Below are 15,258 nucleotides of genomic sequence, written 5' to 3'. Positions count from 1 at the left end.
TTTCTGAGTGAATGAAGGCAGGTTGTATGGAAGGGTGATTAGGTTTAATAAGGGTGTGGCATAGGGGTTTTTACAAGGAAGAAAGAATCCTAAGGCTTTATTACTTAGTTTAGGAAATGAATTTACTCCAAATGCTTAAAGAAAAGGAAACACAAAGTCAGAAATTGAAGGAAAAGGGAAGGTAACCTGCGGCATTCAATTGTGAGAAGGGGAATGTCATTTATTTCTGAAATTAGGCAAGGATTTTGGAATAGAAAAGGATATGTGAGTTATGGCTGAGTTTGATATGAAAAAGGAATGTGTTTGAATGCTTTAGAGTAGGAAAGAAGGCCCTCCCTTGCATGGCAAGGAAGGGAAACACCAAAGGATGCACGGCATGGAATTTATGTTGCAAGGAAACTTTGTTTTGTGTCCTAGAATAGTTAGAAGTCCTTGATATTGCTGAAACATGGAGTCTTTAAGGATTAGGAAAGGCTGAACCAAAATAGGAAACCTTGGCATAACTTTCCTACTTCAAGTAGGAAACCTTCTTTGACTAGGATTCCTCATTTGATTAGGAATCCTCTTGTGATTAGGAATCCTAACTCTTTTAGGTCTTCAATTTCGTCCATTCCTTTTGCTCCAAGCATAAGCTATCCATTCCAAGCCCAATTTTGCTCCAAAAGGCTCCAAAATGCACCTTTTTGCTTCCTTAGCCATATGAACCTAAAAACACACGAAAATGGCTTAAACTACTAAAACAACTATGAATTAACAGCATAAATGCATGAAAACAAGCTAAGTAAGTTGCCTAAATATACTCCTATCACCAAACCACAATGGCAGTGGGGTAGTCCAGGGGTACAATATGGGACTGATGGGCAGTTGATGATGGATGAGGTTAGTCTTAGTTGGCAGCGCTTACATCTTCAGTTTTACACCTGCAAGAGAAGAAGAGACGACATGGTGGCTCTGAACCGAAGCCTTCAATCTTTGATCTCCATTTGGTGGGTTTTATTTATTTTTTTAGTTTATGGGTTTTTAATTTTATGGTTACCCATTTGAAATTTATGTAATTTAAGGTGGAAAAGTTTGTATTTTTCTCTGAATATGTTTTGGAATTTTCTAGATCTATTGTGGACTTGACTTTGAATTTGAATGTGGGCATGCGATATTGGAGTCCGATTATGTCATTTAGACGAACCCATTTGCTTTGTTTTTGTTTTGATCTGCATCGATCAGTTAATTTGTTGAATTATTTCATGATTTTGCAAATTTTTAACTTTTAGAATGTTGAATCCTGGTGATGTACATTTCATTGAAGAATATATATTTCTGTATTTGCTTAAGTTTTGAAAATTTGAATTCGATTTGCTTGACCATAAGTAGTTGAATTACTTGAATATATTCAGGATTTTGAGGCTCTCAACTCTCTGATATATGAGAACTGGGATGTTGATAGGCATTAGGCAAGAGGTTCCTTCCATTTACATCATTTTTTGAAAAAAAAAAAAAAAAAAAAAAAAAAAAAAAAAACCGAAACTAAACTGAAAAAAACCAAACCAAAACAACCGAAAAAATTTTGAATTGAACCGAAATGAAATTTCAGTTTTAGCAAAAAATCGAATCGTTTCGAATCGAACCCAGCCCTAGATGTAAGTGTGATGGTAAAATTAGTTCAACAGATTCTCATGCGTTTGACAATAATATTATTTAATTAATATTTTCTTTTGTGTTAGCAAACCTAATCTAATTGGGCCCTATAAAAAACCCCAATCTAATTGGTACCCCTTCGTTAAAATTAGTTCCAAAAAAAATTAGCATGATAAATGCTTCCAAAACCAGTGTAGTGTGAATCGCCAAATAGACCACAAGTCCAGCAAGCATGTAATATAGCCAATTTTTGCCAAACAATATACCCAAAGAACCAAAAGACCTGGAAGAATTGGAGAAGATGGCAGGCCATTGGTGGAATACAGAAAAGCTGACACTATGATGCCGTATCAGAAAGTGCCTTGTTGCAGCCATAATCCATGAAAGTGTTGATATAGAATCAGTGAAAAATGCTAGTGGATTTGTGCCGCACGTCTCAATTGTCATATTGTGCTCCAACTGCTGAGATTCATTTAACAAAGTAAACATGAGAGAATTTAGAGGTCCAAAACCAAAGAATGCTGGACAAGAAACTGAGTGTGACTCGTTGGATGCAATTGCTAGTTCCATTGGAATCTTCAAAACTATGAAATTTGAGGCATCAAGAAAAGTGATTGATATCCCCGCAGTCGTATAGGAAATGTCGTCTTGGAAAAGTATTTGATATCCCCGAAGTCGTATACGCGATCCATCGTTGCTCCACACTAGCAAACCAATGCTCTCCTGAGCATGACCAAGTAAGCCCTCCAAGTATACAATAGAAATTATCTCACTAGCATTGAGGCCAAAGTCAATAGAAGCCAACTCAATTAAATCGTGTAAAGGCAATAACCCATTTGCGTTTAAACTGTCAAGGGTTTTGTAGTCTTTCTCAACTAACTGAGAAACAGAGAAGCTATAACATCAACCAAATATGTAGTAGTGCACTCAACTATGGACTTCGCACTATTAAAATGCTTGCCAAAAGCAATCTGTATAACCATGGGATCAGTAATAAGAACAAGACCAACAAGTCTCTGAAGTGGAGGAATAACATGGGTGGCTGCAAACGGACAAACTCCAACAATAGAAATATGATATGGTTCATGCTCATAAATGCACAACTCCCAATCATGAAAAAAAATTGTGCATTTCAGTCATAGAAACAACATAATTCGTTGAAAGATTGAAACAAGAACAATACCTCATGTACTGAGATTGGACCGTCAAGTGCAAAAACCTAGATTTATGTTGAATAATTCCTATTCCTGTGGCAAGCACCTGTGGTTGTAGACAAGTAGAATGCATTGCAGGATTTATGAGGTCTAGCGGCAAAACCAAAAATTGAGGGTGCACATCGAAATGGTTCTTTTGGCACATAAAACAGCACATCAACTCTATAGTGTTAGTTACAGCATTGCCCGGATCCCATACAGGCTGAAAGTCAAGGTTCCTAGTGAACAGCAGAGAGAAATCAACATATAGCTTCCTTGTGAACAACAGAGAGAAATCAACATATAGATATATAGCCAAAGCATCCAAATTGCTTTCCGGCTGATATAAGAAATCAAATAGAGTACCCATATTGCCATCACTCCATCTCGTAGACATTTCATGAAACAGTTCAGCTGCATTCAAAATACCTTTCTCGAATGTGCCCACAAGGTACTTACAAAATCACCAATTGGAATCATTAAAAAAAACATCACATAAGAGCCAACAAAATAAAACCCTTAAATTTCCCAAACAATCATTCAAGGAAATAAATATCTCAGGTCCAGTTTTCGTAGTGTCAAGGAAAGAGAGTTGACGAAGGTGCATAAGTTGCAAATTGGTGTCTGAGTGTGTGAGCGAGAAACCCATACTTTGTACACCTTTGTCTAAGTCGTTGCAACCACTCAGATGGGGTGGTGCATTGGTGGAGTTGGTGGAATTCGGGACCAACGATGGCCCATGAGAAGGCAGAATAGTATAGGCAAAGGGCGATGAAGGAGAGCCAAACATTGACACAGTGACATTTGGTGGTGCAGTTTGACGAGTGCCCAGGGAGACTGTGGGCGAAGACCCAATTTCTGGCGAAATTGAGGAAATCGAGACGGCAGAGAAAAAGTAAGGAGCCTTCATAACTGACTCCAAATACAGAATAGAGGTCAGTGGCGGCGAGTATATGAGCGGCCTCGGGTAAGGGTTTAATGGCGTCGATTCAAGTGCACGGGAAAGGTTTAATCTAAGCGTTGAATCCAAACCCTCCAATTGAGACTCTATCCCATATTCTAATTCCGTAGGCTGAGTTTGCAACCTGTCTTGTCAAACACGCAGAGAAGACACAGATTTCGTAACATGTTGAACTTGCTTGCCCAGATTCGCATGATGAAGAACTGGTTCCAGCGATGCCGTTGTGAACTTCATGAAGGCGGGTGTGGACGTCGTCGGCCCCTGTAAGTTTGGAGCTAGAATGGTCATGGGCGAATTGGGAAGGGTTAAGTAGGCATGGGTGAAATTGAGGTCGTGGGTTAGTGGAGGGGGCGGGTAGTGGTGGGAGAAATATGGGTCGGAGTCAAATGGATGGAAAACGGAGCCGTTGGAGGACTGGGGTAAATATTTGAAGGTGGGGAAATCACCAACGGGGTGGGAATAGGAGTGGAATAACGGCGTGGTGGGAGAGGGGGACGAAGGATCAGCATTGAAAGGGGTTCTCGACGAGTAGAAGGTAGCGATGGGCTGTGGCGGAGAAGTACTCTATGTGGGCTGAGGAAGGGTAGTGGGTTGGGTCTTTAGAGAACGGAGTTCCTCAAGAAAAGTTTGTTGGAGTTGCTCCTGCTAAGTGCGGTGGATGGCCAGATCTGCGAGGTGGTGCTGCAGAACATCCTCCTGTAGGTTCATCAGCGTGACCTTGGCACGCAAGTTTTGGATTTGAGTGATGATGTGCTGTTGCCGAAACTGCCGGTCGAGTGCCACCTTCGAAACGTCGGTCACAGTCACCGATGCCATGCGCTTGCCCATGGAAGCACACCTGAGCTCTGGATACCAGATGGTAGGATCCATTTCGTAAGAATGGAGAAGAAGAGGAAAATGCAAGGAAAGTAAGCAATAAAATAACAATTCTTTTCATTCATGCCTTTCCCAAATGGTGAAAGGAGGCTTATATACAACCATAGAGGAGGGGTGCCCCGAATGGAACACATTTCCACCCTTACTACCGTTGGATGAAACCAACTACTACTAGGATAAGACAAAATACCATAAAGATATAAAGCCAATAACTAGGATCCTAACACTTTGCTTCCTCAGTCTCTCTCTCTCTCCCTCTCTCTCCCCTTCCTCTCTTCCTCCAAATCACTCTCTATCCAGTCTTCTCCTGTGAAGATGCTCTGTGGATTTCGACGGTAGCAAAAAGGTGAGCCAAACCACAATGGCAATGGGGCATTCCACGGGCACAATATGGGACTGATGGGCAGTTGACGGTGGACGAGGTTAGTCTTAGTTGGCAACGCCTACATCTTCAGTTTTACCCCGGCAAGAGAAGAAGAGACGACATGGTGGCTCTGAACCAAAACCGTCAATCTCTGATCTTCGTTTGTTGGGTTTTATTTATTTTTCAGTTTATGGGTTTTTAATTTTATGGTTACCCATTTGAAATTTATGTAATTTAAGGTGGAAAAGTTTGTATTTTTCTCTGAATATGTTTTGGAATTTTCTAGATCTATTGTGGACTTGACTTTGAATTTGAATGTGGGCATGCGATATTGGAGTCTGATTATGTCATTTAGACGAACCCATTTGCTTTGTTTTTGTTTCGATCTGCATCGATCATTTAATTTGTTGAATTATTTCATGATTTTGTAAATTTTTAATTTTTAGAATTTTGAATCATGGTGATGTACATTTCATTGAAGAATATATGTTTTTGTATTTGCTTAAGTTTTGAAAATTTGAATTCGATTTGCTTGATCATAAGTAGTTGAATTACTTGAATATATTCAGGATTTTGAGGCTTTCAATTCTCTGATATATGAGAACTGGGATGTTGATAGGCATTAGGCAGGTTCCTTCCATTTACATCATTTTTTTATTAAAAAAAAAAACCAAAATTGAACCGAAAAAAACCGAACCAAAAAAACCGAAAAAAATTTGAACCGAACCAAACTAAAATTTTGGTTTTCGCAAAAATCGAACCGTTTCGAACCGAACCGAACCGAACCCTAGATGTAAGTGTGATGGTAAAATTAGTTCAACAGATTCTCATGCGTTTGACAATAATACTATTTAATTAATATTTTCTTTTGTGTTAGCAAACCCAATCTAATTGGGCCCTATAAAAAAAACCCAATCTAATTGGTACCCCTTTGTTACAAGTTTCAGTGTTAAAACAATTTTGTACATGTAATGTGTCATTACACTTTAAAATTGAAACGCTTCATTTCTTTTTCATAATTGTCGATTTGTTCCACACATATAGATGGCTTAACAGTTTTCATTTAATGAATTTTTATAATTTTTTTTTTTTTTCCAAAAGAGAATGACTTTTAAAGATGTACTCTTTAGACGATGATAACTAAAATGAATGATTTTGATTATGACGTTTATATAATGAAATGATGTCATGTCGTCTTCTATGTATATGAATGACTTGTCCTAGCCATAATTTACAAATTGTCACCTAAGCTTTGATTAAAATCTCCATGTTTTCCTTTATTTCTTCTAAACGAGAAAAGAAAAGAAAATAATAATAATAAAAAGCCAGAGTCTAATGGGGGACCTTGACCTCTTTCTTTCATTTGGATTTCCTTCCCTCAAGGGGTACCCTTTTATTCTAGGTATTCTTGTCAAAATGTCAAACGCAATTATGCAAATTCAACACAAAAATCCTTCAAACAATGGTGGTTGTGGATATCATCCCTTCATAACAAAGTCATCCCCCAATCCCTTCCCCTTCTCTCTCTCTCTCTCTCTCTCTCTCTCTCTCTCTCTCTCTCTCATCATTTGCCAGTTACAAACACACTCTTTTCATGACAATTGAGGTGGAGGAATTCCATATGACCTTTCAAAACCAACCCAAAGAATCCCAAAACCAGATATCCAACCTTATGCTCAAATGGGGGCTTCAAAGCCGTCGCCTTTGATACCAGAAACGCCGGCAGATTCGCATCAACTGAAAGGGTCTCTTAGAATTCATCTGCAGAATCAGATTTCGTTTGCGTTTTCGTGTCTTCTTCTGCAGGTGTGCTTTTTTCTTTGCCATTTTTTTTTATTAATATTTCTCTGCATTTTGGGGTCCTCCAGTTTTTCATTTGTCTTTTGGGGTTTGTGGATGATCCGTTTGTTTATATGTGCAATTGATGCTTTAGATGTCGAAGTTATAATCAAGTTTTGATTTTTAACTGGAGCTGCTTGAATTATAGAGATGTTTATGATCTTGTTAAGGTCTGGATTAAGATGCTGATGAGGTAGATTATAGATTTCTGGTGATGGGCTTTATGCTTATAAACCCCGGAGTCCCGAAAGAACAAGATCTCATTTGAGCTACCTTGTAGGATATGTAGTATGCTGGTGTATGTTGAATTGTTGATTTATTTCAAAGTCATTTGCACAAGAAGGAATGAGACTAGTAATCCGCAGCGTTTGGTTGAGTTATGTTATTTGGAAGTGTTCTTGGCGTAGAAGAATATACACTAGGAGGGTTGATTCTGTTTATTTCACATCGATCGTGTCTCTGAGGAAAGAAGAGTTTAAATATCCTAACCTCACTCTAACTAATACCGAGGCATTTTGTGATAAAAGTCCACACTTGATGGATAGTGCAGGTGGTAATTAACAAGTTGGGGACAATATCGGTGTTGTTAGAAGTGAGCCTTTGGCCCGTGTCTCTCATAATTTGACAGTTTCTGTTGTAGAGTGCATTTTGTGATTGATTTGATTCGTAGAAACTTCATGTGATTAGTGTAAGTTCATGTCTTTTCCTCCAACTGATCAGTGTTGGGAACATGTAGAAGAAGACCAATCGTTGTGTTGATTGTTTTAATCTTTTGGTATGAAGTAGAAGATTCAAATTTTTTTTGCGCACAGGACATTCTGTTGTTTCACAGGACCTTTGATAGTTAAACCATTTTATTAGATTTTGGTTGCAAATTGGAGACAGGTTTCGCTGCTTAATGCAGACCTGGTTTGGTCTTCCGACTTTCTGCTAGCTGTCTCTTTCAACTTGTGCCTTTGGGATCCAGTTTGCTGATGGTGTATGATTCTCTAAGGTAGTTTGGACATTTGTATAGTATGCCTTTGAATACTATGTTTATACAAGTTATTCATGAAACCGTACTTAGTTCTTCGGTAGTACTTCTACAGTAGTAGAACAATCGTTTCTTTTATAATCGGTGTACTCAACTTATTCTCTGTATCCAATTTTTCTTTTGCTTTTGAGAGTAGAATTGCCATGTTTCTAGCATCCTTCTTGCATCAAGATGCATTTACAGAGTATATGGAAATATGTTACGGTTTTAAAGGGTATAGTTCGTACGATTTGAATGTCAATGTAATCACGAAATATGTTACGGTTTGTGTTTTCTTTTGACGAATATGTTTCTGTTTGTGTTTTCTTTTGACAAATATGGTACAGTTTGTGTTTTCATTTGACAAATATGGTACAGTTTGTGTTTTCATTTGACATGTTCATCGATGAATGAAAAACCTCAGCCTGGATTTCAACAGTAATTAGAGCTCATCCTTTCAACAACGATGAACTTAAATCGTTTATTCATCATATGATATTTGTTTGTGCAGGGGTGCTTGCATCTCTGGCTCTACCGGCACCCAAGATGGATGCACCAATTTCACGAGGGCAAGCTCCGGGCAACTACTTGGTGTAGTAAACCCCACTAATCGCATTAGCAAACAATTCAGTCCGATAATCGCTTCGTGTTCAGGTATTTATCAATTTAATCATCACCATATCAAGGGAAACCAGATGGAAATTTTACTCGATGATCTGAGTTTAACCTCAGTGACATTTTGCCACGAATGCGAATTTGTTTGCTTTCTTGGCAGGATTTATGCACGCAGTTTAAACACGCTACAAGAGATCAACACCGTGAGCTATAAATCTCCAGCTTCATACAGGAGGGAATGAATCAGGACAAGTTCTTGATGTCATTTGCTATAAGCAACTTTACATTTGAGCAACAATCTAACAGGTTCCGAAAGAAACGGTACCTCCTCAACTTCTTGCCGTATGTGAAACACTAACTCGAGATGTTTTCACATTTGGATGTGCCTAATAAATTCGACCACCACCTGGATTCCTGCTACCTCCAAAGGGTACCAGCCAAAGATCATCCCGTTGTGGACTCTGTCAATACTCTGATGCTTTCAACAACGATACTTGTTCCCACTGCTATCCATCCATTGATCGACTGTGCAGAAATGTGTGCTCTCTATCTGCTTTGAAGAAAAATTACAAAGAATAAGCAGAATTCAAACAGTTTAATCACAAATCACGGTCATAACGTCTGTTTGGATCTAGTGTGATGCTCATATAATTAAAAGCCGAGTCCATCTTTATGGATACATTTTATTTACGAGTCTTGATTCTGAGTCATTTTGTACACTGTTAGGTGATGGGTTATTTTCATTTTAATCAACTACAAGATTACAAGGCCTAACAAAGGCGCAGTATTGCAAATACTACTAATGAGTTTTTCCAATCTGCTGTTAAAAACTAACTTGGATACCGGAAACTCCAGACGGTACAACAATTGGCCGCTTAACTTATTTTGAGCTCAAAAGAGAAGAAAAAAGAAATGTAAAACGTAGTGATCAATGATAATTATGTACACATATATCTATTACCACTTTCACCGTCCGATGCATATGCCAGCCTTTGAATGGCATCAACAAGGGCCTGTTCGTGATCCTGCATTTGATACATATAAGCGTCAAATTGGAATTTTAACTTAAGAATAGGAGAAACGGGAGAGAAAGTAAAGGAACTAATATTACTTTGAGAATTTTCCTTGCTTTTTCGAGCTCAAAAGGATCTGGCTCGCTTGCATTGAAAACTCTCTCCACCTAGTAAAATTCAAAGCAGTGAAATGAAAATAACGAACATAATTTCAGATAGGGTGGGCTCAACACCTAGTAAAGTTCATCATACATACCTCCTTCACCAGGGTATCGGTATTTAATAATTCTAAATCATCTGGCGCCTTCCCTATACCATTTTGCGACGGAAGTTCTTTCTTTGATTGAGACTTTGTGGGTCCTCGCTTTCTTGTGGTATGGCTCGTAGATTTCTTAGCCCTGCGTCCTGATGGGCCCGGATCTTCCCAACAGATATCCTCAGGAGAGATCTGTAATCAGTAACGAGTCAATGGAATCCCCATCCCCTTTTTAAAAATAAAACATGAAGTCTTCATTTCTCGGGATAGAACTTTGTCGATTACCATAAACAATATAGAAGAATATGATTAAAACCAGCAATGTGGAAAATGTATATATGCCAAGAATAAATGGTCAATAAAAGCCGGTGAGCAGTTTTTAATTATACCGGAGGGCTGCAATTATATAGGTTTGTTTATGTAATCAAGGGCTAAGATACTGGTATAAGATGTACACATCTGCTTATTATTAAAAAGGTTAGCAGAAGAAATAAATGCTCTAAATCTATATCTCTTATGCATTCTCCTTGTGGTTCCTACTTTTTGGTTAATGATTCGGTTTGACAAATAGCTACAGGAACATTAGCAGGTTAATGTCACAGTGGAATAGAAGCACACATCACATAGAACTTATAGACTCACCTCTTTAAGATCAACCCATTCCCATGTCTCATTTGGTGTATGTATGTCATAGACCAAAGCGTGTCGACCCTGTAAAAAATACAAGTTTATTTGAATGTTTGAAGAATCTGACGCATAATAGAAAATCAAAACACGGGTCATTTAAACGTCAGGCTAAGAGCACAAAAACATGTCAAGTGGATGTATCTTTAATGTTAAATTTATACCAACGTCACGTACCATTGACAACTACTGTGGTTCAATTATTCAAACTATGTTGCAAGACTATTGCATGTTTTTAAAAAGAGGCAAAACAATATTAAGATCTGACACTGATGAGGCGATTCAGACTAGAAGTCAACTTTTAATTAGAAAAAATGTCTACGCTATTCATTTTTAATTTAGAGTCAACTGAACCTATAACAAACGAAACAACTCTCCATATTGATATTACAAGGTACAGTGTTCACTTATGCAATTTAAGAGAGTTTCTAGCTTCTATCATATCAAATATAGTAGGAGCACAACCCCATCTAAGATAAATTAAAAAATAAAACACCAAACTGGAAGTATACCACTAATAATACCTATTAACTCGGCGAACTTTCATCTATGCTTCTTTCACTCTGACATGTGCATGTTACCAGAAACTAAACTTACAACTTCAAAACAACTAATGTTGTTACAGAAGGACTGAATCAGAAACATCTTATAGAGACTTCAAACCTACCTCTGCCGGGTTGTAGTAAGTGATAACGGCTTCATAGAAGCTGTTGTCTTCAGGCCACCTTGTCCACACTTTCCTTCCAACTAATGAATCAGACGTTTCTGCTTCAGCCGCTTCAACAAAGGGACCAGAAGAACTGCGGGTGAATTGTCTACTTCCGACAGGTCCTGTTGAAGGGTATTTCATGGACTTCATTGAGGATAAACCAGGGAATGGCTGACCATGCTAAGAATAACAAACACAACTAAGGTGAATTAAATGTTTTTCTTCACACGACCATAACGATTACTTTAAGTTTATAATTGACTTTCCTCATGGCTCAAATGAGCTCCTTAAATTACTTTTAAACACAAGGGCTGCAAAACAAGTGCTAATTTAAAGCCAGCATTGCAAGATGAAATGCTTGAGAAGTTACCGATTGTGATGTTTTCTGTTTCTTTCGGGACGCTGAAATACTAGGACTAGGTAAAAGTTCATATACATTCTGAGATGAAGTAAGCCTAGCAGCTTGATGACCACCTTTGTCTCTCCACACTCTGATACAAACATGTGACGATTAAAAAGTATAATACTAAACTCCCGGCCAATATATGAGTCACTCTGCTACATCTTTTTCAACTTTCAAGAGACTTACCTTATCTTATCGATGATGTCCTCAGAATTAACCATGGTCAGAAGCTCTCTGTGTTCATCATCCGATACTCTCAGTTCTTTCCTAAGTTCAGTAATCAAACCTTCCTTCTCCTGATGTACATACCCATGATAAATATTAAAGGTTGATTTACAAACAATAACAAGGATTCAAGATAACAAGCACAGTGACATGCAACCATAAATACCCAAGTAATCGCATTAGACTGCGCTTTAAACGCCCTTAGGACTGCACAGTATGCTTCTTGCTCAAGGTGATGAATTTCAGCCTCCATGTCTGTATACATCCTAGAAAATGAGATAGAACCTACAGCAGATCTTTCGTTTCCCGAGACTTTACCCCCTCGAGGAATTCTGTTTTGATGAGATGGAGGAAGATCATCATCAGTGCCTGCAGTTATTCCATATAAAGTTATAGAGATCATACAAGAAATCTGTCACCCGTAACTTTACCTCAGAAGAGAGGATAACCATTACTGTTTAGACACAACAAACAGCGCAGATTATCAAGATGAAAGTTGGCACCATATCCATTTGGAAGTCTTCCAAAGCTATAGATTGCAAGGTATATTTACCCTGAACATAAGTAAAAAAAAAAATAGAGATAATTTATAATCTGTATATTTATCAAGTTAAGGATTACACGTTTTGTTGAGAAAGTTAACAATTTGCAATGAAAATCTGCGACTACTTGGGTTGAATCTGTTATTAAGCACCAACTCGAGAAAAACAAAATTGTCTAAAGTTCGCAAGAATTCAATCTTAGTTGGCTCGCATTCAATTCTCTGACTACAAAATTAAGGCAGAACTGCTGGGAACTTGCTTGGTACATAGTTCTCGTAAGTTTACTTAGATGACAAAGGCAACAAACAATTGTTTCAAGTAATCCATAAACAAAACAAATGCAGTATGGGAATTTAATAACACTTGCATCGTTGATATCCATGCATCTTACGTACACACACATTTACACGTACAAATTACGATTATTATATTATCAATCTGTGAATATGGTAAAATTCATTCCTTATCCCATCTTCAGTTCCTTCCACTCTATCCAGTATCCATAATGATCATTATATTTGGGAAAAATGAAAGGAGTTACAAAAAATGTACTTACGAGTCACTTTGAGTTGGCAAGCCTAAGTAATTTGTAACCCCTTTACAAACAGATAGCAGAAAATGTTTTACAGTAATTTTTCTTCTCTCTTTATTCACTATTTGCGCAACAACAATCACTATTACAATACGTAAGAATTCCAAACCCCTCAGTATTTCACACATAGAGAGTAAAAGAAACCTATCAAAAACCCTAATTCCATGCATTGCCAAAACCCAAATTCCCAAAAACAAAACCCAGAGACGAACACCAACAAAATCACACCATTATAACCTCAACCTCCCCAATTCGAACAAACCCAATAACCCCCACAACCCTAATTTGCAGAAAAACCCACTCCGCATTTCGCAGGGCTCGAACGAAACCCAATTGTACAAATTATCCAAATTAAACCCTAACCCACTACCCGAAATCCGTTAAGAAAATGACCCAGATTAGAGAAAACGGTAACGGTTCGAACTTTTCTCACCACTGATTTCGGAGACATCATAGTCCATGTGCAAAAATGGCCAAGAATACAACAACCCTAGAAAGAGAAAGCAAAGTGCAGGGGCTAGCGTTCGTGAAGAAAGTCCGAAAGTCGCGAGCTTTGCCTTTCGTGGAGCCTTTTAAGAATTCGACACAAAACCTAAGTCTAGATCTTGAAAATTTGAAATCAAGAGAGAGAGAGAGAGAGAGGGGAGAGAGAGGGGTCGAGGAGGGAAGGGAGTTGGGGGGGAGTTATATAGGCAGAAGAAAGCTTACAGTTACGATTTCAAACTGGTCCCGTGTTGCGAAGGCTTGCCGTTGCGGTTTTGAGTTGGTCATATATACAGGAAAAAGGCTGTGGGCTTCGGCTTTAAATTTGGCCGACAAGTTTATTTTTCGTATCCGAATTAAAATTTGGGTTGAACTTTAGGCATTTCGATCACAATCTTCAGGCCCAAACGTTTTGGTTTTGCTGGGAGGACCCAATTAAAGTACTTAATTAGTTTCGAAAACTCTTAATAATAATAACATAAATAAAATAGGAAAATTAAGGTATGGTTGGGAACGTTTTCAAAAATTTGTTTCGTTTTCGAAATATAGAAATAAATATGTAAACGAACCAAACGGTCTCCATTTGAAAAAAAAAAAAAAAAATTGAATTTGTATAAGATCATGTGTTATAGTAATTATTTTCGAATCGAATTAGCCTTCCATATTCGGATATAGTCCTATTACCGAACCAGATCAAAACCTAATTTATTAACATGTCTAATTGGGAACCCTAAATGATATTTCTTCCGTTTTTCAAGAATACAATCCCAAAAAAATAAAAAAACACATTAGGGGTATAAATTATTATCATTTTTTTCTTGAACAAACGATATTAAGGGGAGGGGGTGGGCTTTGCCTTACAATGAACTGACGATAATATGGTTCAAATTTACCTTTGGTGAGAATCGAACCTAATATTTCTCACTTACAAGTAAAGAGAAATACCACTAGATCATAAATTATCATGTTACTTTAATCATCAACTTGCACCATCAGAATTAGAGCTAAGTTCCTCTCAAGAACTCAATGAGTTCAACACTTTTGCATCCGATGTCCAGCTCATTAGCTTGAATTACCTTTAACCCTTGATTCGAGACATCGTTTAAGTTGACTTCTACTAAAATCCACAATCTACCCTAAAAATAGGAAAAATTATCCATATGCGAAATTCTACCATAGTTGGACGCAGAAGTCGTCACATTCTTTAGTTTGGGTCTTTAAAACTAAATTTTTAAATTTTACCAATGCCCAAACAATTTTTATTTTATTTTTTGAACCAAAGGCGATAGAGGGATATATTGATAAGGGAAACAAAAGGGGGAGCAGTCACTGCTCAAAATTACAATCTGCAAATAAAACATCTAAGATGAAGTCTAGTGGTTCCCCAAACCACATAGAAGGGCTGCCGGACGAAAGATTGAAACAGGCAAGTCGATGAGCAACTTCATTTGCTTGACGTCTTACACTACTACAAAAGTGGCTTATTGTGTCGGAGACTGGTGGCGGTTTTATACAATGTACTATCGGATAAGACATTTTTGACAAGCTGTTTAGATGATGTCGGATAACAAAGCAATATTGTTGCTTATAACTGACAGGACTTGCTTTTCGTTTCTTAAATATTTTCAAACTTGGCAGTACTATAGCTTATAACTGACATGACTTGCTTTTTGTTTTTTGTTTTTTTTTAAATATTTTCAAACTTGCGCCACATAGCACAATGTCGGTTTTATCCGACGTAATTGGCATCAAATATTTGGACGGGAATTTTCCCGCTAGTTTTGCACGTGAAATTAGGCAGAGTGATGTCAGTGGGCGCAAGGTGGTGTTGGTTTTAACCGATGGAAATAATATATGCT

The 15,258-nt window shown here is 37.8% G+C and overlaps 1 protein-coding gene and 1 long non-coding RNA gene across 10 annotated transcripts; one reads left to right on the top strand and one right to left on the bottom strand.

Annotated features, from left to right (window-relative positions):
- Nucleotides 1-6,447: 6,447 nt before the first annotated feature.
- LOC148691397 (uncharacterized) lies at nucleotides 6,448-9,308 on the top strand. Of its 2 annotated transcripts, XR_015955737.1 has the most exons (4): nucleotides 6,515-6,832; nucleotides 7,727-7,859; nucleotides 8,389-8,531; nucleotides 8,653-9,308. It is a non-coding gene; the product is annotated as an uncharacterized LOC148691397 (long non-coding RNA). The 2 variants fall into 2 exon arrangements; XR_015955738.1 differs by lacking the exon at nucleotides 7,727-7,859 and having other exon boundaries at nucleotides 6,448-6,832.
- On the bottom strand, nucleotides 8,559-13,662 carry LOC137713350 (protein EMSY-LIKE 1). 8 transcript variants are annotated; one of them, XM_088684213.1, is made up of 11 exons: nucleotides 13,350-13,662; nucleotides 12,214-12,336; nucleotides 11,949-12,114; nucleotides 11,744-11,853; nucleotides 11,525-11,645; nucleotides 11,113-11,334; nucleotides 10,404-10,472; nucleotides 9,762-9,953; nucleotides 9,604-9,672; nucleotides 9,454-9,517; nucleotides 8,559-9,042 (listed from the first exon to the last, which is right to left on the bottom strand). In XM_088684213.1, exons 3-11 carry the CDS (start codon nucleotides 12,045-12,047, stop codon nucleotides 8,999-9,001), a joined length of 990 nt encoding a protein of 329 aa, XP_088540339.1. In that variant the 5' UTR covers nucleotides 12,048-12,114; nucleotides 12,214-12,336; nucleotides 13,350-13,662; the 3' UTR covers nucleotides 8,559-8,998. The 8 variants fall into 8 exon arrangements, with proteins under 8 accessions (XP_088540339.1, XP_088540340.1, XP_068308742.1 ...); XM_088684214.1 differs by having other exon boundaries at nucleotides 11,949-12,151; nucleotides 12,238-12,336; nucleotides 13,350-13,647; XM_068452642.2 differs by having other exon boundaries at nucleotides 8,699-9,045.
- Between the last annotated feature and the right edge of the window lie 1,596 nt (nucleotides 13,663-15,258).

Source organism: Pyrus communis, chromosome 14, assembly GCF_041283825.1.
Source record: "Pyrus communis isolate YQ-2024b chromosome 14, ASM4128382v1, whole genome shotgun sequence".
Lineage (NCBI taxonomy): Eukaryota > Viridiplantae > Streptophyta > Magnoliopsida > Rosales > Rosaceae > Pyrus > Pyrus communis.
Note: the sequence above shows the minus strand (reverse complement) of the source record. Positions and strands in the feature narration are given on the sequence as shown.

Bases quoted from the DNA above. Each gene is read 5' to 3' on its own strand.
- LOC137713350 (XM_068452640.2), bottom strand. From the start codon at position 13,377: ATGGACTATGATGTCTCCGAAATCAGTG. The intron at 11,854-11,948 runs GTATTTATGGTT...TATGTACATCAG, and splicing joins AGTCTAATGCGATTACTTGG to GAGAAGGAAGGTTTGATTAC. The intron at 10,473-11,112 runs GTAGGTTTGAAG...TATTTTTTACAG, and splicing joins CTTACTACAACCCGGCAGAG to GGTCGACACGCTTTGGTCTA.